The 27,133-nt window shown below is 40.5% G+C and overlaps 1 protein-coding gene and 1 long non-coding RNA gene across 2 annotated transcripts; one reads left to right on the top strand and one right to left on the bottom strand.

Moving 5' to 3' along the window:
• Positions 1–6,443: 6,443 nt before the first annotated feature.
• Positions 6,444–7,461, top strand: LOC124386917. The gene is made up of 4 exons (XR_006926049.1): positions 6,444–6,463; positions 6,581–6,652; positions 6,779–6,862; positions 7,436–7,461. It is a non-coding gene; the product is annotated as an uncharacterized LOC124386917 (long non-coding RNA).
• Positions 7,462–10,059: 2,598 nt separating this feature from the next.
• On the bottom strand, positions 10,060–16,808 carry LOC124386913. Its single transcript, XM_046850961.1, has 7 exons — positions 16,755–16,808; positions 15,473–15,748; positions 14,925–15,260; positions 13,392–13,679; positions 10,597–10,845; positions 10,295–10,396; positions 10,060–10,134 (listed from the first exon to the last, which is right to left on the bottom strand). The coding sequence occupies exons 3-7, from the start codon at positions 15,085–15,087 to the stop codon at positions 10,088–10,090; spliced, it is 849 nt and encodes a 282-aa protein (XP_046706917.1). The 5' UTR covers positions 15,088–15,260; positions 15,473–15,748; positions 16,755–16,808; the 3' UTR covers positions 10,060–10,087.
• Positions 16,809–27,133: the final 10,325 nt, after the last annotated feature.

Genomic DNA, 27,133 nt, shown 5'->3' with positions numbered 1-27,133 from the left:
GAACTGGTCAGGAAAGTTATGGCTGACAGAGTTAATCTAACTCCTGCATGATTGTCCTTGGCATCTCCTGTTGCGCAGGGATCTCCTCTCGCAAGCGCGCGGAGCTTTTGCAGGAGCAGCTTCATGGTTTGTGCCCTGTCTGTGTGTTTTGTCAATATGTGGGCAAGAGGAAAGGATTGAGACGGAGTAATCAGCTATTAGTTTCATGGACTGATTCTTATAAGGGAAGACCTGTTTCCCAGCAGCACCTGTACAAATGGCTAGTGGAAGCTTTTATATTGGGCTATAATAGCTGAGGCTTAACCCTCCAGAAGGGCTGAGGGTTCATAGTTGTTTTTAGTAAACCTGAAGAACCAACAACCGAAGCAGATTTTAATTAGTTAATGTAAATATCAAACAAATCTGTCCATTTTACTTATTTCCTTAAAATAAGGACAGACTTTTCTTTTCAGGCTCTGCTTTTTAACTGACAAACAAACAACAGAAGCAAATAAAAATCTATTAACATGAATAACATTTAATCAGATAATCAATGCATTATTATATTTCTAAAAGCTAAAAACATACATCACTTAAAACACAACAATAACCATTGCAGAATAACCATTTGCATATTTTAATTCATGCTTGTTTTTCATTCCTTTTCTTAAAAAAAAAAACGAGTAAATGTTTTCTTTAATCACTTATTTAGGGATTGGATACAGATTACAGACTATAAATTCTTAACTTGTCCATTGCTTAATTAAAACCGAATTCAAAATCACTGTACAAATAAGTCCTTGTTTTCTTTTTAGCCCATTTATTTTTATCTTCTCCCTGGCATTTTATATTCTCCCTGGCTTCACTTGACATTGGCAATATTTTCTTTTTGCTGCATCTTTTCTAAGAACTACATCTGTCGTTCCCACTCTCGCAATATGCTGCAAAAAATGTCTTCTCTTTTTATGTAAGAATTTTAGAAAACATTAGGAATTTATTTATCATTTGATTTTATTTATTTGAACAAATTCTTTAATTAAAAAGCAAATGTATAACATAAACTTTGAATTGTATATTTAATATATTTTATTTTTACATGTTTATATATAAACATAGTAACTCCTAAGTGTAAAGCAGCTCTGACACCTTAATCAGATTAAACCAACAGCTAAACCCAAACCAACTGTGAGAGTGAATCCTCAGAACTTCATCTACAGTGGAGACACCATCACTCTGAGCTGTGAGCTGCAGGAGACGACTGGATGAGAGTTTCTCTATTATAATCTGCAGTTACAGTTTATGAACAGTGAACCAGCAAACTCACTTAAAGTGACAGTCAATAATGCAGGAGAAACAGTGTACCGGTGTCGTGCACGCACAAGAAACAACAACAACTACTACTACACAATGTTCAGTGAACTTGTTAAAATTATATGATTTAAAACTTTAACTTTAACATGTTGTACAGGATTTAAAATAACAAAAAATTCATTGTTATTGCACTTCCATGTTATTCTATCTTCTTCTTTCAGCTTTCCCATTAGGGTCACCATCCATATCCATACCCCCCTGTCCTCTACATCTGCCTCTTTCGACCCAACTACCTGCATGTCTTCCTTCACCACATCCATAAACCTCCTCCTTGGTCTTTCTCTTTGCCTCCTTCCTTGTGGCTCCATCCTCAGCATTTTCCTACCGAAAAACCCCATGTCCCTCCTCTGCACATGTCCAAACCATCTCAAACTTGCCTCCCTCACCTTCTCTCCCAAACCTCCAGCTCCACCTCCTGTCTTTTACTCAATGCTACTGTCTCCAGAGGTGGGAAGTAACGGAGTACAAATACTTTATTACTGTACTTGAGTAGATTTTTCTGGTATCAGTATTTTACTCCACTATTTATTTTTCAGAAGACTTTTTACTTTTACTCATTACATTTTTACACAAACATCTGTACTTTTTACTTCTTACATTTTCAACACAGGATCGTTACTTTAGTTTTACTCCATTGATTTGGTGAAAAGTCAAATATTTATTTTCACTGCGCGCCGATTTCAGTCGAACAACCGATTTCCTGTTACTACGCGTCTTTTTCAACCCGCTGGTGTATAAAGTCCTGACTCTCACTCTTTACGGAGATAAGAATCAGCAGGCAGAAGGCAGTAAGAAGTTTGGGGTTAATGTGGATGACACAGAGGGAGTCAGTGATTACACCTGAATGAGAACAGACACATTCATGATCATCATCATCTTTTCTCTGCTTGTGTTCTATATGTGGATCTTCAGCCTGGATACATTCATTAGGTAACAACATGGTCATTAAAAAATCCCAGGATGTCTTTCGAAAACGAGTAGGGGTGTGCCCCGGCATCCTAGCCAAACTTGCCTGCTGGCCTACTAATCATCCCCTCATATTAATTGGCTATATCACTCTATCTCCTCTCCACTAATATGCTGGTGTGTGGTGGGCGTTCTGGCTAATATGGCTGCCGTCGCATCATCCAGGTGGATGCTGCACATTGGTGGTGGTTAAGGAGAATCCCCCCTTTCATATGTAAAGCGCTTTGAGTGCTGCAGAAAAGCGCTATATAAATGTAATGAATTATTTGAATTAACATTTTCAATTCGTTTTGTATTAATATATATATATATATATATATATATATATATATATATATATATATATATATATATATATATATATTTGACTGTCAAAATTAAAATTATTGTAAACAGCACTAGATGTTATTAACGCGACATCAATTCGGCGCGCATTTCTGTTTTTACCATTTTTATTAAAAAATAAATAAATAAATAAATAAATAAATATATAAATAAATAAATAAATAAATAAATAAATAAATAAATATAAAAGAGGCGAAATTAAAACCTCCAGCAAAACATACACTTATTCACGACGTCTCTTCTTTACTTAGATATAAAATAAATAAATAAATAAACTTCACCGAAAAATAATTTTAATCAGTAAACTTTTGTTTTATTTCTGCGCCAAGTCTCAAATCAAACAGCAAATCCGCCATGTTTTACACAATTTACCCTCTGGGTGGCGTTTTGTGGGTTTTTCCCTCATAATGGTGACACAAACTTAAATTACTGTCTTAATTGATTGTACAGATAAAAACAATACATCATTCAAATCTGTAAAATGTCTATGATTATATATATAAAAGCTTCTTGACTTGACTTGAAGAGGTGCAGTTTCTCCGGTATCACCTCATTAACTGTCTGTGTGGAAACATAGCAAAGGCTCTTGATGTCAACACATTAACAGTGTCTCTGCACTGTTATAGCCTTTATATTTAATCACTGTACATATGCTTACATATATATCACATGCTGTACATATGCTACATGTTTATCTGCACTCTTTGCACTATTGCTACTTTTTGCACTTCTGGTAGATGCCAAACTGCATTTTGTTGCTGTGTACCTGTACTAAGTGTAGCAGAATGGTCTGATGTCATCTAGTCAGCTGAGGCTGATTATGCTCATTTACCTGCCTATAAAGTCGTCTTGGTTTGTGTTGTGGGTGCATTTGCTCTTTGTCCGCGAGCGAGCCGCCGTACTTTCGGGTTTACATGCGGATAGTTTGAAGGTAGGAGCTGTTGGCAGTGAATGTTTTGTAATATTATGGTCTATCATACTGGGTCTTTATGAAATTATTTCATTTAAGGGTGGACTGAGGAGCTTTGTGGGGAAGCCGCTAAGCGTTTAGGAAGACGTGCTTAATAAATGTCTGCATCCGTGCCTCGTGAGTCGTTGTACAGGTGCGGGTCAATGTGCAAGGGACGTTACAGTGGGCTGCTGTAGTGGGCTGCTGTAGTGGGCTTTCCGCTTGCTGTGTGGCTTTCCGGCGCTATGTGCATCGTTTACACCGCTTTGATGTTGACTTGACTGTTTGCTTTTTTTCTGACTGCAGCTGCTCCGCGCTACATCTGTGCTCTGCTTTGCCTGCTTCACTCTGTGTTGTCTGCTTCGCTGGGTTCAGTTGGACATTGTTAATTTATGTTCCTGTTCTTTTTGTTTCTTTTCTGTTACTTCCATTTTGGCACCAGCTGATTGACATTTTGGTGCTCTTGAATGCTAACAGTTTCTTGTTGCAGCATTTAACTACCTGCAGGATCAGCTGGACTGGGGACATGTGCTTATTTACAACAGTAGTGTGAGTAACTGATTCAGAAGTGGCGTGCTACAGGGTAGTCATTACCTGATTCTTTGTGTTGTGATTTAATCATTTATTTTTGCATTAGCTTTATTCTTTTGTTTATGATTTTCCTAACTTTATCGGGTTAAGGGTTTCCCTATTTGAATGGGAATCCATTTCTTTTGATTTTGATTCTTTTTATTAGTTTGAATTTGTGGTATAATGTTCTTTTGTTTTCTTATTGACTGTAGTTATTTTCTATTTCTTTTGTGATCTGTTTAGTGCCCTTTCCTCTGTTAATGTGTCTGAACTAATCAAGAAACGAGGAGTTTTTGGGCTGTTGACTGTGGCGAGCCAGGCTGTTGTAATTCGATGCTTGTTTTAATTTGTGTTTTAATTTACTTTTCTGTCCTCTCTTTTGCCTTCAGGAGTGGGGTGGCCAGTGGCAGCAGATTAGCATCTTGTGGTGGTGGGTTCCTTACCGGATTCCAGTGCAGTGTTCACAGTGAGGTGTGGTGTGCTGTGGTGCATGTAAGTGTTCTCTCTGCTTAGGACCCTGTGTGTTCTCTGCTTAGGACATCAGGCCTTCTCCGACCCTGAAGTGTTTGTCTTTTCTTTTCTGTTTTTACAATTTGATGTAGTGAATAAAATGTGATTATTTTAAATAAAGGTTTTTTTGTTATTTACTCAACTCTGGTCTGATACCTGACCCAGTCGTGATGAACCTGTGTGCTTTAAGGTTGAGGGCAGTCCCGGAATTAGCCCCCGGGTGGCGTAGTCGGTACAAATTATTAGTTGTTAACGCCGCAGTTGGCGTAGCCGGTATAAATTACAAGTTGGCATCGCCACATTTGGCGCAGTCGGTACAAGTTACGAGTCCACAACGCCACATATGCAATGACAATAAAGTTCTATCTATCTATCTATCTATCTATCTATCTATCTATCTATCTATCTATCTATCTATCTATCTATCTATCTATCAAATATTAATATGATGTGAGATTCAGTTAACAGCTAAAACAGGTAGAAGTAATAACTACTTTTTACTTAAGTACATGTCAGAGCCAAGACTTCTTTACTTTCACTTAAGTAAAAAAGTATAATCAGTACTTCAACTTTTACTCGAGTATTTTAAAACATGAGGATCTGTACTTCTACTTAAGTAATGGATGTGTGTACTTTTGCCACCTCTGACTGTCTCTAATCCATACAACATCGCAGGTCTCACCACAGTCCTATAAACGTTCCCTTTCACTCTCGCAGATACTCTTCTATCACAAATCACTCCTGCTGTCACTCTTCTCCACCCACTCCACCCTGCCTGCACTCTTTTCTTCACTTCTTTAACACACTCTTCATTACTTTGCACTGTTGACCCCAGGTACCTGAATCCTTCCACTTTCTCCACCTCTTCTCCCTGCAACCGCACCACTCCACTGCCCTCCCTCTCATTCACACACATGTACACTGTCTTACTCCTACTGAATTTCCCTTTTTCTCCAGCATGTACCTCCACCTCTCCAGGATCTTCTCCACCTGCTCTCTACTCCAACCACAAATCACAATATCATCCGCAAACATCATGGTCCATAAAGACTCCTGTCAGATCGCACCTGTCCATCACCACTGCAAACAGGAAAGGGCTCAGAGCCGATCATTGATGCAGTCCAGTCTCTTCCTTGAACCAGTCTGTTGTTCCTACTGCAGACTTTACTGCTCTCACACTGTCCTCATACATGTCCTGCACCACCCTCACATACTTCTCTGACACACCTGACTTCCTCATAAAATTCCACAACTCCTCACCAGCAAATTTATTGTAATGCGAATATATTCATATTATAATAATAAAAAAGTCTGTATATTTAAGTTATAAAATATGACTTTACTGCAGTTCAGACATCTATTTTCTCTGCTCTTATTAGAATTATTTATCCATCATTATTTGTTCCTGGTTTTAATATATGGTTGATCTTCTATGGTGTTTCTGTATATTTAAAGTGTTATTATTTACACCATGTTCAGATGTAGAATCTGTTTCTCTCTATAGAAAATCAGTAGAAATCCAGCCAGACATCAGAGCAGAATCAGAGCCGATCAGGAGCTGAAGACTCTCAGTCAGGACACAAACCACTTCAGACTGGTCAGATTCTGTCTCAGTGACTGATTATTTCTGCATCTGTTCATTAAAATACTTACTGTTACTGTAATTTAATTTCATGAACATTTCAGATATTATATTTAGAAATTTTGCTCTGATTTCTGTAGGAAATGAACACCTTTATGCCGCTGTGGATCAGGCAGATACGAGTGAAACAGGTAGCTTTATTTCATTTCAGACTTTTTCTCCTGCATTAAGTATTGATTTACTCTTTACAGTGTAGTAGTAAAGTAAAGCAGTATCTTGTAGTGATTAACACACTGCACTGTGTTCAGATGAAGCTGCAGCTGGAAGCAGTGACACTTACGCACAGGTCATGAAGAAAAAGAAGGCAAAGAAGAACAATGGTCTTGTTTTAATGGCAATTTTCATTACATTTATATATCACAAAACAAAATTGGTGAGTAATCACATTCAGTCATGTATTATACTGCTGAAGATCATTGAGATGGTTTTGTTCTCTGCTACTGCAGGTGCTGATGCTGAACTCGGCATGAATGATGTGACTTACGCTGAGATTCAACTAAAACCCATGAAAAAAGAGAAGAAAGCACAAGGTAAATATAAATAAAGAACATTTATTCTGTATTATTGATCACCTGCACACTGTTATTGTTTTATGTAATGATGTAATAAACACTCTGTTTGGTGCTGCTACAAAGAAAAAGTCACCAACAGAATAGTGTAGTGGGGATTCAATAAGAGTTTAATTTTAATACCCTTTAATATCATGTCCCTAAGTGTTTTATTCTCTTTATATCATAAACAGTATTACAAACAGCTACTTCATGTTTTAATATTTTTGTTATTATTTATAGTTACATTCTGTATTGGAAAACTATACAAAATAATTTGTTTCCTGTTCTCACTTTCAGTATTGCAGCTATAAACAGTTATTGTTTAGGCCTCTCTTTTCCTTCTCTCTACATTAATAGGAAAAGCTGTGGAAGTTACAAACATACTGGAAACTCATGTTCTTGCAGGTTCATGTGAACAAGTTGTTAATACAAAATCAATAATGTGCAAAACAATGTGGTTTAAAACATCTGTCCAATCAGACTTAAGATTTAATAGTGCTGTAGATTAACTGTAACTGTTTTTTTCATGAAATTAATGATTAGAAGGAGTAGAAAAGACCAGCGTGGGTGATGATACTGTTTACTTAGAACTGCATCAGAACATGAAGGTAAAACTCATCATATATTATGTAGGACAAGCAGTTTCAAAAACATTCAAATGATAATATTTACATATCCGCATACACAAAATCACACTTCTCAAATTCTATGATGGTCTCATGGTACACAACTTTTTCTCATCTCATTCTACTTGGTCAATTATGTCATAGTAAATGATAAACATGCAAAATACTATCAAGATGAATAATCTACTGATTTGCTGCTGTAATCTGTAATATTGTTCCAAACTGTTGAGTAATTTGTACCATCATTAATCCATGTGTCAATGTTTAGTTTGTTAAAAACACTTCTGAAGTAAATAAATTAGCGCTGCTTCACACGTCAATAAAAAGATGCAATAATGAAATAGATGATTTCATTTAAATAAGGAGGTAAATAAATTATCACAATAAATAAACAAAGAACAATACATTATCTAATTTATTCTCAGGTTTTATCTCTAAAAAAGTTTAGATAATAATTTGACTTTTTTTTTTTTTTTTACTTTAACTGTTTTTTTTCACAATCCGGGCTTCAGGCTGACAGGACTGTATCAACAGAGAAGATAATGGGGGGGGTGGACAAAATTAATTCAACAAATATAAATACATTTCTCTTTTTTATTCCGTTTGGGAACATTTAGGTGTGTAGACACTTTTGTCAAAGTTCAGTGTGAGCTGACTGAAAGAGGATTAGATGTCCTTAATAGAATCTTTGAATTAAAAAATATATATCTATATATTAAATATGGGGGAGGTCAAAATAATACTTGTAGTTACCACTAGAGGGCAACACAGACTTAGTATTTACTTTTCAACCGCTGCCTATATATATATCTTTACCTTTATATATTTTTATAGTATTTATAAGCAGTGTTGGGCAACGTTACTTTTAAAAGTAATGCATTACAATATTGAGTTACTCCCCAAAAAAGTAACTAATTACGTTACTTAGTTACTTTTTATGGAAAGTAATGCGTTATATTACTTTTGCGTTACTTGTATCTCTTTCACGCCTTACAGGTGTAACAGGTGTAATATAGATCATTGCCACTGCTTTTCAATCTGCCTTCACCGTCAGGAATGTAACTATCGTTAGTGTATATAAGGTTGAGGGTGTGGGCTGCACACCGGTGATGTGGAGGAAGAACATACCTTTCGCTGTCATCACGTAAAACATCATGCAATTCCGTAAATATGACCTCGTCCTCGTCTACATCATTCTCTGCTTCATCATCAGCTTGAAACATTCTGAATGCTTTTACAAAGTCCGCGCTATTATCAGTGACCGTGGCAGTTTATCTTCCCACAAAGAGCAAACGAGCTGTGAATTTGCTCTCTATCTCCGCTGTGATGGCATCGTACATGTGTCTCCCACGGAGAACTTTTATTCTGAGCAGTCAATAGAGCTGCAGTGGTGGAAAGTCGGCAAAAGTTTTCTATATTTCTGTCTCCATTTCCATATATTCAACATTATATACACACACACACACACACACACAATCTGTAGTGCTGTGCTTTGCATGCAGGTGTTTTTTTTTTTTATTTTTTATTAAGTGGTATTTTTTGCAGTTGACAAGAGCTTTTCACCAACACATAATCTACACTTAACCATTATTCCTTTCTCCTTTTCCTCCACTATTTCAAAATAACTGTGAGTACGTTCATTTTAATTCAGTATTTATTTTTTTATGCAAAATAATTTAACTGAAAAGTAACTCAGATATTAATGTGTAAATGTATAAAGTAACGCACTACTTTACTCGTTACTCCAGAAAACTCACGTTACTTGTAATGCTTTACCCCCAACACTGTTTATAAGTATTTATCTACTCAGATATAATATGTATTTTCCAGCTAAAATATATATTTCTATCAATAATATCTAATGTGTTGGGTTTAACTTTTGTCACATGTTCTATTTTGAATGTGAGTTTTGGTAATAAACAGAAGAAGAAAGTGCAACACTGTGCTAAAGACTAGTTTTAAGTATCTCCCATGCAGGTGCAGGTAAAATCAGATTAATTATCCTGAGCTTGGTGAATTCTGCGTAACTGAGTTCTCCTGAAACCCTGCTCTCAAAGTGCTGACAGAGTGGAGTATTAGTCCATATTTATATAGTCAACTATTTTGTGCAGATTTCTGTGCTTGTATGAGCCTTGTTTTAGTTACATGAAATGTTGTGGGGTTTAAATGTGCAGGTCACCATGTTGGGATTAAAATCACTCCAACAGCAGACACTTTTATTTCCCACATGTCAGATGGTACTTTGCAGAAGCACAACTCAATCCTCAGACAATCCATCAACATTTCCTTTTGAACAATGTTTTTAAAGAATATGTTCACACATTTCTTTTCAGTTTCACATCAGCAGTATGTAGGCTTTATAACACACATGGTAACTTTCACCTCATGAGGAGGTTTGCAGGCTTTATCTAAACAAATTTAGTCAGAACAATGAGGATGTTTATAAAATGTGAAGTAAATAACAGCATGACATTAAAATAAATCAGTATTATTATAAAATCTACACAAAGCCCTAAAAATAAGCAATAATGAAATGATTTGACAGTAAATGCATCGTCTTTTTTTAGATGAACTTTGTTCACTCCTCTATGACTGCATTCTCAATTCTGTCTTCATCACTGTGAGCTGTTAAAGAAATGTACAATGGCATCAGTTTAAATTCAATGTATATTCCAGGTGTTGATGGCAGAAAATCAACTAGACTGCATTTAATCATCTCCTAAACACAGTTTAAAGGTTTTTGTTGTAATGGAAGGAGTTACAGAAGTACTAAAAAAATTCTTACCTCGAGCTTTGTAACATTTGACCAGCAGAATGATGGTGATCAGCAGATATGGAGATGCCATCACTACACTACTGATCAGCATGAGCACTGAGAATGGAGCTTCTACATGTGATGGACCAGATACAGAATACAATAATAATTATATTATCACTTTATTCATGCTGAACTGAACATGTTTTTGCTTAAACTGCAGTCAAATAAAATTTTAAAACAAAATATATTATATAAAAATGAATCATGTGGAGATATGGATTTTAATACCTTAAGTCACAGTTCTAATGAATATATAAATGTTTTCTCACGTCTGACTGAGATCCAGCTTCTCGGTGACTCTCCTCTCTCTGGGTGTTTACAGTGGTAGAAACCTTCATCTGACTTTGAGACTTTATGGATGATCATCTCTCCTGTAGTCTGGTTCTGGACGACTGATCCATCTTTATAGAAATCAGCTCGGAGGTTTGAGGGATTTGTGTTACGAAATAAACAGCGTAGAGTCAGAGGATGTCCCTCAGTCACAGGATGAACAGGACTTTCCAGGATCACATCACCATCTAGAACAGAGAAATAAGAATAATGGTTTTGTCTCTTGAATGAAATGAAGTTTTTAGCACAATTTGTGACTAGGATTGGAGAAGTCCCTGATGGTGCTGTTTGCTCTGTACAGATATCTACTGTAGTGAAGAAGCTCAGTGTCACACTAAACAAATACTAACATCTGATGTGCTTCTTCAGACTAGTGGATGTTGTACTAATAAACAGATGACAGGAAATGAAAGTGATCTGGAAATATTTCATAATTAATGATGAAAATAAAGCAGACTGCAAACTGTGTTGTGTGAAAATATCAAGCTGCAGCATCTTCTGCAATACATGTAACTTAACAAAACACATTATGCCCCAAGAGGGCCGCCTGTATCAGTTATCCGCCCCAGAGAGAGCTGCCATGAACCAGTACATCTAGGAGTCCCTTGCAGCAGGTATCATCCAACCTTCCTCCTCCCCAGCTGGGGAAGGTTTCTTCTTTGTAGAAAAGAAGGATAAATCCCTACGCCTGTGTATCGACTACCGGGGTCGTAATGCGATCACTGTCCGGGACCGTTACCCCTTGCCGCTTATGGCCTCGGCATTCGAGCTCCTGTATGGTGCCATGATCTTCACTAAACTGGATCTTCGCAACGCATACCATCTGGTGCGTATCAGGGAGGGGGATAAATGGAAGACCGCCTTCAATACCCCAGCTGGTCATTACGAGTACCTCATCATGCCGTTTGGCCTAACCAACGCCCCGGCCGTTTTTCAAGCACTAGTCAACGAGGTCCTCCGTGACATGCTCAACGCCTTCGTGTTTGTCTACCTAGACAATATCCTAATGTTCTCCCATTTCATGAACGAACACGTCCGGCAGGTGTGTCAGATCTTGGAGAGACTCCTCAGGAACGGGCTCTACATAAAGCCTGAGAAATGTGAGTTTCACACCTCACAAACTTCGTTCCTGGAATACCTGCTTTCAGCCGGTAATATCCAAATGGACCCTGCCTGGATCCAGGCAATCTGGGACTGGCCGGCCCACGCCTCCCGCCAGCAACTGCAAAGGTTCTTGGGCTTTGCCAAGGCTATAGTTCGTTGGCGGCGCCCATCCACGGCCTGACGTCCTAAATGACTCAACCCCTGACAGGCTAGATGGGTCCTTTTCTTTGGCCGCTTCCGGGTCTCTCTTTCGTACCGGCCTGGGAGCCGGAAGGTCAAGCCCTTGCGCTCTCGAGGGTTCATGCCCTGGAGGAGGAGGAGACATGACCCGAGACCATCCATCCCAAATGGATGTCGGTCCACACCCTTAGTCTTTCCTTGGAGGAGCGGGTAAAGAATGCCCAGGACAGGGACCCTGTTCCGAGGGTTGGCCCACTGGTCGTCCGCGAGGGTCTTCGCTTTGATTTTCTTCAATGGTGTCTCAGCTCCCTGTTCTTTTGTTACCCCCGTTAGCCTCGCACCTTGTCTCTTGTCAAGACACGCTTCTGGTGGCCTTTCATGGTAAAGGACACCTAGGACTTTGTCGCAGCCTGTCCTGACTGTGCCCGTCACAAGAAACCTCGGAGCCACCCCAAAGGTCTTCTTCGGCCCCTTCCTTCCCGAAATGCCTGTGGTCACACCTCGCCATGGACTTTGTTACCGGGCTGCTCATTTCCAATGGCAACACGATTGTCATGACTGTCATTGATCGGTTTTCCAAGATGGGCCACTTCATCGCTCTACCCAAGCTGCCATCTGCCAAGGAAACCGCCAAGCTGGCCCTCCAGCACATATTTTGCCTCCATGGTTTTCCCAGAAATATCGTCTCGGACCACGGACCCCAATTCTCGGCTCAATTTTGGAAAGAGTTCTGTTGCCTCCTGGGCATCTCGGTCAGCCTTTTATCTGGGTTTCACCCCTAAACGAATGGACAGACCAAGAGACTCAACCAGGACCTTGAAACTGGTCTCCGCCTCCTTTGCAGTTGAGAACCCTTCTCCTGGTCGGACAAACTGATGTGGATTGAGTATGCCCATAACACCCTTACCCCTGCTGCCACAGGGCTTGCGCCCTTCCAGGTGGTCCATGGTTACCTGCCTCTGACCTTCTCCAACCAGAAACACCGGTCTGCCATTCCTTCCACCGCCCTTTTCTTCTGACGCTGCCATCGCGGCTGGAGAACCGCCCGAGCATCCCTGCTCAAGAACGGCATATGGCTTTGCTGCGCCTAGCCCCGCACTACTATGCCGGATAGCGTGTATGGCTCTCTACTTGGGACCTTTCCCTTAAGGCCACCTGTCGGAAGCTTGCCCCACGCTTCATCGGCCCCTTCCCTATTTCCAAGGTCGTCAATCCAGTGGCCCTCCGACTCAGGATCCACCCTACCATCCATGTATCCAGGGTTCAACCCGTCTGGACCTGCTCTTTGGTGAGTCAGATTGTAAAACATGACTTACACACATCCATACTCAGAATTACACAATAATTTTTATTGATTAATGTAGAGAGAAAAAAAAATTCATTCATTCTTGGTGTTCTGAATATTCTGTAATTAAACATTTCTCTTTTCCTTTGACAGTAAACACACTACATGAAGACTCACCATGAACTGTGATGTTGACAGGATTACTGTTTTCTCCAGATTCAGACACACACCAGTAAACTCCAGTGTAGGATATGTAGAGGAGGCTGAATTTACATGTAGATCCTGTACCTGATCTCCACTGTGAACAATCTAACACTCTTTCACTGTCTGTATATAGTCTCACTGTCCATCCAGTAGAGTGACTCTGGTCCTCACAGCTCAGTGAAAGAGAGTCGTGAGTAAAGTGTTGAGTTCTGTTTGGACTGATAATCACAGACACTGGAGGAGATTCACCTTAAACACAGAAGAAATCAGATAAATATATGTACAAATTGTAATGCAATGAGGATACATGTGTGTGTGTGTGTGTGTGTGTGTGTGTGTGTGTGTGTGTGTGTGTGTGTGTGTTCAGAATGATGTCTATTAATTTGATAATCAAAGCCACAGTCCACAATCAGACAAAACAGATACAGGTTTTCCATGGAATATAATCATAACCTCATTTAAAATCATCATAAAAGCTGCAAAACACCAAAAGTTAGGTATAAAGAACAAAATCAAATCTGTGAAAAAAATAAAATAAAATGTTACAAAGGCATAAAAAATTGACAGAATGCAAAACAGAGAATAAACACTGATTAGGCATAACATTATGACCACCTGCTTATAATTGGGCTGGTTTCCTTTTTAGTGCTAAAACAGTCATGACCCATTAATCATTAATAGCATGAACTTCTTCAGCAGTTTGAGCTACAGGAGCTCGTCTGTTGGATCGGACCACACGGACCAGCCTTCACTCCTCATGTGCATCTATGATCCTCGACCGCCCACGACCCTGTTGCCGGTTCACCAATGTTCCTTCTTGGAGCACTTTTGATAGATTTTGACTACTGCAGACCAGGAACATCCCACAAGAGCTGTAGTTTTGGAGATGCTCTGACCCAGTCATCTAGACGTCAAAATTTGTTAAACTCGTTCTAATCCTTACGCTCACCCAATTTTCCTGCTTCTAACATCATCTTTGAGGACAAAATGTTTACTTTCTGCTTAATAAATAAATCCACCCACTAACAGGTGCCATGATGAAGATCATCAGTGTTCTTCACTTCACCACTCATAATGTTATAATGTTATTATGTTTTGCATGATTGATGTATATTTATTTCTCTGATACTTTTTAAACAAATCTATCATTTCCTTAAATGACCAAGTTTAAATATAATAAATAAAATCAAAACTGAGGAAGAGAGGAAAATATTGCAATTGTTACAAAGACGTAAAAAATGGCATATACAGAAGATAAAACAAAGGATCTTAATATAAACAGTGTTTAAGGTGAAAATAGGAATAGAAGCACATGATCAGGGATCACATCAGCTCAGAACCATGACATTTCTCATCATTGTTGCAAACGGTGAAATTGTACTTGTGTCATTTAACCACCTTATTATTTATTACAGAAAAATAATACATACATTTAATTTAATACTTAAAACTGTATTGCTCTAAAACTATTTAAAAACAGTTAATTTTCCTCACCAGAGATCCATAGAGGCTGTGGATTGCTGTACAGTGTGTGAAAGGCTGGTTCTCCTCTCTTTCCTCTACACACATAAACTCCTGTGTGATGAAGAGCAGAAGGACTGAGAGTGTAGGAGCCTTCAGATCCTGTGCTGCTGTCTGAGAAAAGCTCCACATACATTAAATAGCCCCAATTATTTTGTATTGCAGTTAATCCGTCTCTGTGGGGAACAACTGTGTACCAGCTGAATGTCCAGTCTGTAGAGGAGTCTGTAACCTCACAGCTTAGAGTCACTGAGTCTCCTTCAGTCAGCCAGTTCTGTGGAGATACACTCAGTACTGTCTGTGGTCTTTCTGTTACACAGGAAATACAAAGTTTTTCTTCAGCAGACTTTTTGATTGAACAGTGATAGGAAAATCAGAATGTATAATTGTGTCTAATGTGTCAACAAACCAAACAGACAGCCACATCTTACACTGTAACAGCAACTGTAACTGTACTTAATTGTAAAAGGTTTAATTCTTCAACATGACTTTAATAGTAAACGCACTACATGAAGACTTACCATGAACTGTGATGTTGACGGGATTACTGTTTTCTCCAGATTCAGACACACACCAGTAAACTCCAGTGTAGGATGTGGAGAGGAAGCTGATGTTACATGTAGATCCTGTAACTGATCCCCACCGTGAACAATCTAACACTCCTTCACTGTCTGTGTATCGTCTCACTGTCCATCCAGTAGAGTTACTCTGGTCCTCACAGCTCAGTGAGAGAGAGTCACGAGTAAAGTGTTGAGTTCTCCTGGGACTGGTGATCAGAGACACTGGAGGAGATTCACCTTAAATACAGAAGAAATACAAATCAAAATATGTACAAATTGTAATCGGTGAGGATACAAGAGTGTGTGTGTTCAGAATTATGTCTATTAATTAGATAATCAAAGCCACAGTCCACATCATGAGACAAAACACACACAGGTTTAACATGAAATAATCATCATCATAAAGAACAAAATCAAATCTGTGAAAGAAAAAAAAAACCCAGAAAAATCTTGCAAAGGCATAGAAAATAGACAGAATGCAGAACCGAAAATAAACACCAATTAGGCATAACAATATGACCACCTGCATATTATTGTGTTGGTTCCCTTTTTGGTGCTAAAACATTTGTGACCCATCAATCATTAAAAGCATAAACTTCTTCAGCAGTTTGAGCTACAGGAGTTTGTCTGTTGGATCGGACCACACAGACCAGCCTTCACTCCTCACGTGCATCAATGATCCTCGACCGCCCATGACCCGGTCACTGGTTCACACTGTTCCTTCCTTGGAGCACTTTTGATATATTCTGACCACTGCAGATCAGGAACTTCCCTCAAGAGCTGCAGTTTTGGAGATGCTCTGACCCAGACGTCTAGACTTCACAATTTGTCAGACTCATTCTAATCCTTATGCGCACCCATTTTTCCTGCTTCTAACATCAACTTTGTGGAGAACATTTTAAATTTCTGCCTAATAAATAAATCCACTCACTATCAGGTGCCATGATGAAGATCATCAGTGTTCTTCACTTCATCACTCATAATGTTATGTCTGATTGGTGTATATTTATTTCTCTGATACTTTTTAAACAAATCTATCATTTCCTTTTCCTCACCAGATACAGCAAAGTTTAAATATAATAAACAAAATCAAAACTGTGGAAAAGAGGAAAAATATTGCAATTGTTACCAATATGTACCAGAATGGCATAGACAGAAGATATTAATATAAAACAGTGGATATTAATATAAAACAGAGGATATTAATATAAACAGTGTGAAACCCTCAGGGCACTACGATTACCGGGTCATGCCGTACGGCCTGTCCATCGCTCCGGCCGTCTTCCAGGAGTTTATGAACGAGGTACTCCTGCCCTACCTCCAGAAGTGTGTCATGGTCTACATCTATGACATCCTGATCTATTCACAAAACTTGGAGGAGCACCATCATCACGTGCGTGACATCCTAGGGGCACTTCGTTCCCACCAGCTCTACCTGAACCTCTCGAAGTTCGAGTTCCACCTGGAGAGGATACAGTTCCTGCGCTACGTGATCAGTGCACAGGGGATACAAATGGACGAGGTTACAGCCAGATCACTGCATCCCTCACAACCCTCCTCAGGGGAAAAGCACGAACCCTGAAATGGACCCCAAAGGCTCAGGAGGCCTTTGACGAGCTCTTCCAGTGCTTCTGCCTCGCCCCTGTTTTGCGTCATCCTCATCCCCGGAGGCTATTTGTGGTCGAGGTCGAGGTCGACGCCTGATTGACCGGTGTAGGGGCTGCTCTCTCCCAGCTATCAGGCACCCCTCCACAGCTCCACCCATGCGCTTACTTCTCGCACAAGCTCTCAGCTGCTGAACAAAACTACGACATCGGCAACCGTGAGCTTTTGGCCATAAAGATGGCCCTGGACGAATGGAGGCACTGGCTGGAGGGTGCCGAGCACCCATTTACTGTGATCACCGACCACAAGAACCTCCAGTACCTACGGGAGGCCTGGAGACTCAACCCCAAGCAGGCTCGCTGGGCCCTCTTCTTCACCCGGTTCCAGTTTCACGTCACCTACCGAGCTGGGCCCTCAATGAAAAGGCCGATGCCCTCTCCCGGGTGTTCAGGCCTGAAGAACCTAGCGATCCGGACCCCATCCTTTCTCCCGCACTCGTCGTGGGGCCCATCGTCTGGGACGTGGACAGTGAGATCCGCTCGGCTTCTCTCCAGGAACCGGCCCCTGAGGGGTGTCCCGAGGGACGTGTCTTTGTCTCCACCTCCTGCCGAAGAGGGATCATGCAGTCGGTCCACGAGGGACCGGGCACGGGCCACCCAGGGGAGAAGAGAACGGTTCAGTCATTCAGGCACGTTACTGGTGGCCAAGGATGGCAGAGGAGGTTACCCATTTCGTCCAGGAGTGTCCCACCTGTGCCATGTCCAAGGTGCCACGCCACCTGCCCGTAGGCAAGCTGGTGCCGCTCCCAGTCCCTCAGCGCCCCTGGTCCCACCTGGGGATCGACTTCGTGACCGACCTGCCATGGTCAGGGGGACACACGTGTGTCCTGGTAGCGGTGGACCGCTTCTCCAAAGTCTGCCGTTTTGTTCCCCTCAAAGGCCTGCCAACCGCCCTTGAGACAGCGAGGCCCTGTTTCACCACGTTTTCAGGAACTTCGGTCTCCCGGAGGAGATAGTCTCGGACCGTGGGCCCCAGTTCACATCTCGGGTTTGGAAGGACTTCTTCCAGCTCCTGGGGGTTTCGGTGAACCTGACGTCTGGTTACCACCCGCAGTAGAACGGCCAGGTGGAACGAATGATTCAGGAGCTGAGCTGAGGTACCTGAGGACCTACTGCAGCCAAGACCAGGCGGACTGGGCTTGTTTCTTGCCCTGGGCGGATTATGCCCAGAATTCGCTCCGCCAGGATTCCACGGGGCTCACCCCTTTCCAAATCGTGCTGGGGTTCCAGCAGCCCCTGTTCCCGTGGTCGGATGAGCCCAGCAACGTGCCCTTGGTGGATGCCTGTTTCAGGGAGAGCAACCGGGTCTGGGAGTCGGCGCACACCCAGCTGTGTCGGGCCCTCCGCAGCACTCGCAGACACGCTGACGCCAGGCGCCTGGAGGCACCTCATTTCCACCCCGGGGATTTGGTGTGGCTGTCGACAAGGGACCTGAGGCTGAAGCTGCCGTGCCGTAAGCTCAGCCCCCGGTACATCGGGCCCTTCCGGGTTTCCAGGCAGATTGGTGATGTGTCCTACCGGCTGGAGCTGCCAACCAGGTACCACATTCACCCTACCTTCCATGTGACCCGCTGAAACCGTGTGTCTCGCCTTCCTCTCTTTCTCCAGGTGACCCCGCGGCGTCCGTCCAACTGGAGGTCATAGCTCAGCCTGACGTCTACGCGGTGCGGGAGGTCCTGGATTCCAGACGGCGCGAGGGTCGCTTAGAGTACCTCGTGGATTGGGACGGGTAGGGTTCGGAGAAGCTGTCTTTAAGTGGCCCGGCAGGACGTGCTGGACCCGGCGCTGCTGACGGAATTCCATGCTGCTCACCAGCGCGGCCTGGCGCCCCGGGCTAGGGGTCGTCCTCGTCGTAGGGTCAGGGTGTCTGGTGCCACCCCTGGGGGAGGGGTTGGTGTCAGGGAGCTCCCTGATCCTTCTCCTGTGCGGGCCACGCCCGATCAAAGCTCCTCACCAGCGTACTAGTCACACACACCTGAGACTCGTTTGGCACTAATCACCACACCCATATAAACCCCTCACCTCCACATTCACATTGTCAGTTATTGTCTATGGTTATGCTGCTCATCACACGTGTTTCCCGTAGACTGTTCAGTACGTGCTTCTTCCCAAGCGCAGTACGTGTTCTTTCGCCGTGGTCTGCGCTTCCTCTGCGCCCCACCGGATTATTTACATTACAAGGCGAGTGCTGTGTTCTGATTTGCCCTGTGACGCAAATAAACTTTCCGTTTGCTTTTACTTCGGCTTTCGCCTCCAGTGTCTTAGCGTAACACAGTGTTTAAGGTAAAAATAGGAATAAATGCACATGATCAGGGATCACATCAGCTCAGAACCATGACATTTCTCATCATTTTTGCAAAATGTAAAATCTTACTTGTGACATTTAACCACCTCATTTGCATTAACTAAGAAATAATACATACATTTATTTTTATATTTATATATTTATTTCTCTGATACTATTTAAAAACAGTTAATGTTCCTCACCAGAGGTCCATAGAGGCTGTGGATTGCTGTACAGTGTGTGACTGACTGGTTCTCCTCTCTCTCCTCTACACACATAAACTCCTGTGTGATGAAGAGCAGAAGGACTGAGAGTGTAGGAGCCTCCAGTTCCTCTGCTGCTGTCTGAGAGAAGCTCCACATACATGACGTAGCCATGAATAATTTGTATTGCAGTTAATCCGTTTTTGTAGGGAACAACTGTGTACCAGCTGAATGTCCAGTCTGTAGAGGAGTCTGTAACCTCACAGCTTAGAGTCACTGAGTCTCCTTCAGTCAGCCAGTTCTGTGGAGATACTCTCAGTACTGGATGTGGTCTTCCTCCTGCACAGATAATCAGCAGACCTTTTGAATGAACAGTGAAAGAAAATATCTTGAATGTATAATTGTCTCTAATGTGTCAACAAACCAAACTCACAGCCACGTCTTACAGTGTAACAGCATCACTGAAGCTTAAGGATTTTAATTCTTAAACAGTTTAATAGTAAAAAAGTTTAATTCTTCAACACCACTGATTCTAAACACATGTATCATTTGATACACATGTTTGAACAGAATCCAGAATTTAAATTATGTGGGTTGATATTCAAATAATTTCTGCATTTCTCTGTTCCCATACAGATATAAACATGTTTATAAGAGATTATGACTGTGTTCATTAATTTTGAGGTGGTTTATTTATTGATGAATAATACCTGCTCTTCAATATTTATTTAAAAAATTATAAAATAACTTGGAATTGCAATAATTATGAAATATTTGTTATTCAAATACTGTACAACATTAAACCTGTTAAAGTCTTAAATCATCACATACCTTTTACTGTAATCTTAACAGGTTCACTTAACTTTGAGTAGTAGTAGTTGTAGTAGTAGTAGTTGTATTTTCTTGTGCGTGCCTGACACCTGTACACTGTTTCTCCTGCATTATTAACTGTTACTTTAAATGAGTTTGCTGGTTCACTGTTCAGAAGCTGAAACCACTGATTATAATAGAGAAACTCCCATCCAGTCGTCTCCTGCAGCTCACAGCTCAGAGTGATGGTGTCTCCAGTGTAGATGAAGCTCTGAGGATTCACTCTTATAGTCAGTTTGGGTTTAGCTGTTGGTTTAAAATGATGAAAGTGTCAAAGCTGCTTTTTACATAAGAGTTACTATGTTTTACTTATAAACATGTTAAAATAAAATATATTTAACATATATTTCAAAGTTTATGTTCTACATTTGCTAAAAGTGTTTGATACTTGACCATTAGGGGTTGCTAAAGATTTTATAGGGGTCGCCAAGCGCACTCTTGATTATTTTTTTTTAATTAAAGAATTTGATTAAAATAAATAATATAAATTGAGAAACAAATAAATTCAGGATTTTTCTAAAATTATTTTTACATTAAAAGAGAATATTTTTTTGCAGCATATTGCAAGAGTGGGAACGACAGACGTAGCTCTAAGAAAAGATGCAACAATGAGAAAATATGGCAAGTGAAACCAGGGAGAAGATAAAATGTTAGGAAGAAGATAAAAATATATTTGCTAAAAAGAAAACAAAGACTTATTTGGACAGTAATCTTGAATTCGGTTTTTATATAGTGTGTAATCTGTCCGTGTCTGGCCGGATTTTTCGAAGAACCAAATCCGCTACTGTTGGTGCAATCGGTACAGCCAGTTCTTATCTCGCACCAGGTTTCAAATCCAGGGCTAATCACCTAACTTGAGTAAAAACCCTCAATAATTCTGAGATCAACAAAAGAAGCACCCGTTCCGTGCAACAAAAACTGGTTTTCGTTTGGTCGCTGCTTGAAATCTCACCAGAGATCTCAGCCTATGACAGGGCATGCAAATGCTCTCGATAATGCAACGGTCATTCAAAGACAACATCTACAAAACACAAACCTGAAGGCCCCTTTTTCACCAAGGTCGGCCACAATTAGTGTTGTGCTAGTTACTAAAAAATAGTAACTAGTTACAGTTACTCGTTACTTCATTCAAAAAGTAACCCAATTACTTTGTTGATTACTTACACCAAAAAGTAATGCGTTACTGTTAAAAGGAACATTTAGGAGTTTTAAAACAAGAAAAGAATAATCAATTTATTCAATATTTTTTTCACATTAATCATTATATCTTACTGACAATAATTATTGTGAATTTACAAAAAGTAAAAAGTACAGGAAATAAATAATAATTTATAAATAAATCACCTTGAGCGTGAGCCACTGGTAAAAGTGAAACCAACACTGAAAACGGAACAGAAACAGAGAACAGAATAAAAAAACATGAAAATTATTCAGTCATCATCTCTTGTGTGTTTCCACATGCTGAGGAGAAAAGTATGATATTTCCTTGAAAGTTAGTATCTAGTGATACCTGCCGGAGGAACCTTATTAAATCATCTATTACCATCATTATTATAGAAAAGAACACCAGCTGACACCCTGCTCCACCTCCCACCTCTACTTCAAACACTTCAGCATTGTAAAAGATGTAGAAGTTACAGACAATGGTGACCCATCCATAGATCAGAGCCCAACCAATTTTGCAGCCTGATACTACAGTGTTCAAATATATATATATTTTTTTCATTAATCTGCACTCAGTACCCGAAAATGACAAAATTACAACGTGAAAGAGAACTATGAATGTTTGCAAATGTCTGAAAAAGAAAACATTTATTTTATTTTATTTGATCATTATATAATTAAAATATGACATACATAAGTATTCAGACCCTTTGCAACAATGCATGGATTCTAGGTCAGGTGCCTCCCATTTCTCTTGATCATTTCTGAAATATTTCCACACCTTCACTGGAATTTACCTGGAAAAATGTACTGATTGTTCATGACTTGTTCATTAGCTATGAGGTCAAAGGAACTGCTTTTAGAATTGAAAGGCACAGATCTGGGGAAGGCAAAAAATATTCTCCTTAATTGAAGATTCCCAAAAGGACAATGACCTCCATAATTCTCAAATGTCAGAAGTGTTGGGCATCTAGGACTGCTAAAGAGCTGCTGAAGAGCTGGTTGCTCAGCCAAAGTGAGCAATAAGTGGAGAAGGGTCTTAGTAGGACAGGTGAACAAGAACCTGATGGTCACTGTGACTGAGCTCCAGAGATGATGTGTGGAGCTGGGAGAATGTTTCAGAAGGACAACCTTCCCTGCAGCCCTCCACTGATCTGCACTCTATGGCAGATTGACTCTCCACAGTGCAAAATAGACAAAAGCTCATTTTAAGTTTGCAAAAAAGATCATATGAAGGACTTTTTCAGTCTGTAAGAAGTAAGATTCTCTGGTCTAATGAAACAATTAATGAACTATTTAGCCTCAATTCTAAATGTTTTGTCTGGAGGAAATCAGGCATGACTCATCTGCCCAATACAATCCCAACAATGAAGCACGGTGATGGCAGCATCATGCTGTGGGGGTGTTTTTCTGCAGCAGGGCCTGGGCAACTGGTCAGGGTTGAGTAAAAGCTGCAGAGATATTTTTTATAAAAACCTGTTCCACAGAGCTCACGACCTCAGACTTTGACCACTTGGAAAAATAGCAAATGTGAAACGTAAAAGTAAAGAGAAGTGTAAAATAACGCCAATTCTGTTGGACTTCACCAACCTCCTGTTTCTTCTTTCTCTGAGCCAGAAAGCTCTCCACAATAATTTTTTAATTTATTTATTTAAACTTTATTGGTTTAATTTTCAAAGAGGAAACTTATGGGTCCCTCCTAATGAGTGTTGTATAATGTATTGCTTTATAATCAGATGTGCCACAACATTTGAAGATCACTCCTGTTAGCCAAAAGAATCCGAACCTAAAATGGTCACAGATTCACCTCAGATGTTCATAAGAAAATATGACACGTGGACAAATATATATAAATATTGATTTGATGCATGATGCAATATTGATTTGATGCATAATGCAAGGTTTTTTATACAGTATCTCACAAAAGTGAGTACACCACTCACATTTCAGCAACCATTTTAGTATAATCTTCTGAAGGGACAACACTATAGAAATGAAACTTTGATATAACTTTGGCTGATTGTCTGTTTTTTCTCAAGGTTTCTTCATTATGCCATCTCAGGGAGTTTTTTCTTGCCACAGTCGCCGCCGGCTCACTCATTAGGAACAAACTTACACTTATAAAGAACAATGTTATTCATTATTTTTTAACACATTATCTGTGTAAAGCTGCTTTAAGACAATGTCCTTTGGCAAAAGTGCTACACTAATAAAAATGTATTGAATTGAAATAAGATATATTTTAGAGTAGTCAGTGTGCAGCTTGTTTAGCAGTATATATTTAATGTCCTCCGAAAATCATTCAACATACAGACATTAATGTCCAAATACAGTTACTGACAGCTAAATTAAATACACACTGTGATAACAGCTGAATGTTGCAGAGCCACCTGTCCTGTTCATCATGTTCATATTTTTGCCTGCTTGACAGGACTATTTAAATGTGTGTATCTTGGATTAGAGCAGATAAAATTAAGTGCTTTGAATACTGACCACTGGATGTTCAACATAGCACCTAGTATTATTAGTATTAGAATTGTTGCTCTTGAAAAATATGGCAAAGGCTATAAGAAGTTTGGCTACACCATAAAACTAAGCTACAGTACAATGACCAGGGTCATACAGAGATTTTCCAAGACAGCTTCCATTCGAAGCAGACCTTGCAAAAAGACACTGCAAAAAGTCAGTTTGCATGGCCATTATCCAAGAAGAAAGCCTCTTCTGAAGCAAGAAAACCTGTAAACAGATGGCTGAAAACAATCTGTCCAAGAGCATCAATTACTGAAACTATGTCCTGTGGTTTGATGAGACTATGATAAACTTGTTTGGCTCGGATGGTGTCCAGCATGTGTGGCAATGGCCTATTGAGGAGCACCAAGAAAATTGTGTCTTGCCTACAGTCAAGCATGGTGGTGGCAGCATCTGGGATTGCATGAGTGCTGCTGGTACTAGGGAGCTGCAGATCTTTGAGGGAAATATGGTTTCCAACATATACTGTGACATTCTAAAGCAGAACACGATGCCCATATTCACTTCGGATGTACTCACTTTTGTTGCTAACTATTTTGAAAATGATGTCTGTATGTTGATTTACTTTTAGAGGAAAGTAAATCAATACTGCTATACTGCTTTAAAAAACAACTCTGTAGACTTTAGTCTTGATCTGGATGCTACTATGATTTTCCCCTCTGCTACTGTTAGAAACTTAGGTATTATACTCGACCCCTCACTATCCTTTGATGCCCATATTCGCAGCCTCTCTGAAACGTCTTTTTTTCATTAACAACGCATTGTCAAACTACGACCTTTTATCTGCAGAAATGATGCCGAAACATTAGTACATGCTCTGATTACGTCCCGTCTTAATTACTGCAATTCACTCTTCTCTGGTCTATCAGCTCACTCAGTCTCACGTTTACAGTACATACAAATCTCGGCTGCCAGAATGTTCACCTCCAATAAAAAATTTGCCCACATTACCCAAATATTACTTGATCTTCACTGGCTGCCAGTCTCATCTCGCATAAAATATAAAATCATACTGCTGACTTATAAGGCACTAAATGCCCCCACCCCATCTTTCCGATCTTCTCTTATCCGATGTACCTTCACGATCACTCCGGTTTTCAAATTCTGAACTTCTATGTATTCCTAGATACCGTCTATCCTCTGCGGGTGGCAGATCCTTTTCTGTCATTGCTCTAACACTATGGAACTCCCTACCCATTGCACTCAGAATTTGTCTGAATTTAAATCAAGGTTTAAGACCCACCTTTTCAACCTTCACTATCAGTAAATGCATATGTATTAGGAGTCCTTAATTTTTCTGAAATGTGGTGTATGTATTGTGTACTATGTAAAGTTCTATCTCTTGTACTGTATGTTTTTGTGTATAGTGTTGTCTTCTGTTATTATCTCATGCAGCTGCATGTGATCCTTCGTCCTGGGCAAATGTCAGACGAATATGTATATGTATGTTACACTTTATTTCATCTGTCTTGAAATACTGTACCTTGTAAAGCGTCCTTGAGCTTGGGAAAGGCGCTATATAAATTAAACATATTATTATTATTATTATTATTATTATTATTATTATTATTATTATTATTATTATACAAGTTGCACATTGAGTATAAAATATATCCAAGTTTCGTTTCTATAGTATTGTCCCTTGAGGACATACAAAAATGGGTGCTGAAATATGAAGGGGGTACACACTACAAAAAAATATATATTAGTTGCAGAAAAAAAAGCAGAAAGTGTGAGCAGAAAGTGTGAGTCTCAACGTATTATGCAGGGGCTTCATTAATAATGCCAGGGTCTTGAGGGAGGAGGCGATCCCGTGGGGAGATAAAACTGGCTAGAGAAAGCTGTGTAAAACATCGTAATACGCGTTTCTTTGGGGGAACCAGGCCTGATCTTTCAACTTTAACCCTCTTCCTTTCCCACCAAAGTGGCCAAGGTGGCCTATGTGATTTCTTTACTATCAAGTTCAGATCTTGGACTCTGCCTCTCCATGTAACAATGTGGCTTACTTGCTGTTCCCTGCCACATAAGGTAGGCTTTTGGTGGTGAAATTTGCTGCAGAGTTTCGCACCACTGCTACAGATAGTGGTTAGAACCCCATCGGGGTTTGGCCGCTGAGGCTAAAGATGAGTTACCCGCCCGTGAACGTGATTTGGATGGCCTCATCACACTCGCAACCCGAATAAACAGACACCTGCAGGAGCCCCGTGTGGAGCGCAAAACTGCCGTCAAATACCCCCTCGTGAGAATGCCATTCCAGAACCCCACTCTCCTCCATATCCTATTGAAATCAGCCACCGACACCTATCCTCAAAAAAAAAAAGAGAGAGTCTTGTCTCCAGAGTCTAGTCTCCAGAGTCTTGTGTCTCAACTGTGGGGAGGCTGGACACATGGTGATTTCCTGCTCAGTAAAAAAACGGGCTCATCACTGATGGGGAGACCCTCACCGAGCCAAATCTCTCCTCCCTCTCCAAACTACTTCGGGACATCTGCATCCACTCTGGGGGGCAGCAGCACCAGCTTGCGGCATTTGTGAATTCAGGGGACTCAGAATTTATGGATCAGGATCTAGTTCAGCAGTTAAAGATTAAAACTGAACCCTTGCCAGGCATGCTGGGGAATTTTTTCACCCTCTACTACCGACAGGGATCTAGGAACGGTAAGCCTGATGGTCTTTCCAGGGTCTTCCCGGTTGAGAAAGGAGACCCTATCTCCAAACCCATACTTCCTACATCCGTTACCATGCCTGCCCTGGACCTAGACCTCGAGGCCAGGGATAAACCTGCCACTGTGGACAAGCCGGTTGTTGAGGGTTCCCCTGCTAAAAGACTTTTTGTTCCCGAGCAGCTTCAATCCCAAGTCCTCCAGTGGTGTCATGTCTCACCTCTGATTCTCTATCCCGGGGTTCCTC

The sequence above is a fragment of the Silurus meridionalis genome, chromosome 6, assembly GCF_014805685.1.
Source record: "Silurus meridionalis isolate SWU-2019-XX chromosome 6, ASM1480568v1, whole genome shotgun sequence".
Lineage (NCBI taxonomy): Eukaryota > Metazoa > Chordata > Actinopteri > Siluriformes > Siluridae > Silurus > Silurus meridionalis.
Note: the sequence above shows the minus strand (reverse complement) of the source record. Positions and strands in the feature narration are given on the sequence as shown.

What these genes read in the sequence shown, in the direction of transcription:
- LOC124386913 (XM_046850961.1), bottom strand. Translation starts at nt 15,087, where the DNA reads ATGTATGTGGAGCTTTTCTCAGACAGCAGCACAGGATCTGAAGGCTCC. An exon ending in ACAGCCTCTATGGATCTCTG is followed by an intron (nt 13,680 to 14,924) that starts GTGAGGAAAATT and finishes TCTGTGTTTAAG; the next exon opens with GTGAATCTCCTCCAGTGTCT. An exon ending in AAGCTGGATCTCAGTCAGAC is followed by an intron (nt 10,397 to 10,596) that starts GTGAGAAAACAT and finishes CATCACATGTAG; the next exon opens with AAGCTCCATTCTCAGTGCTC.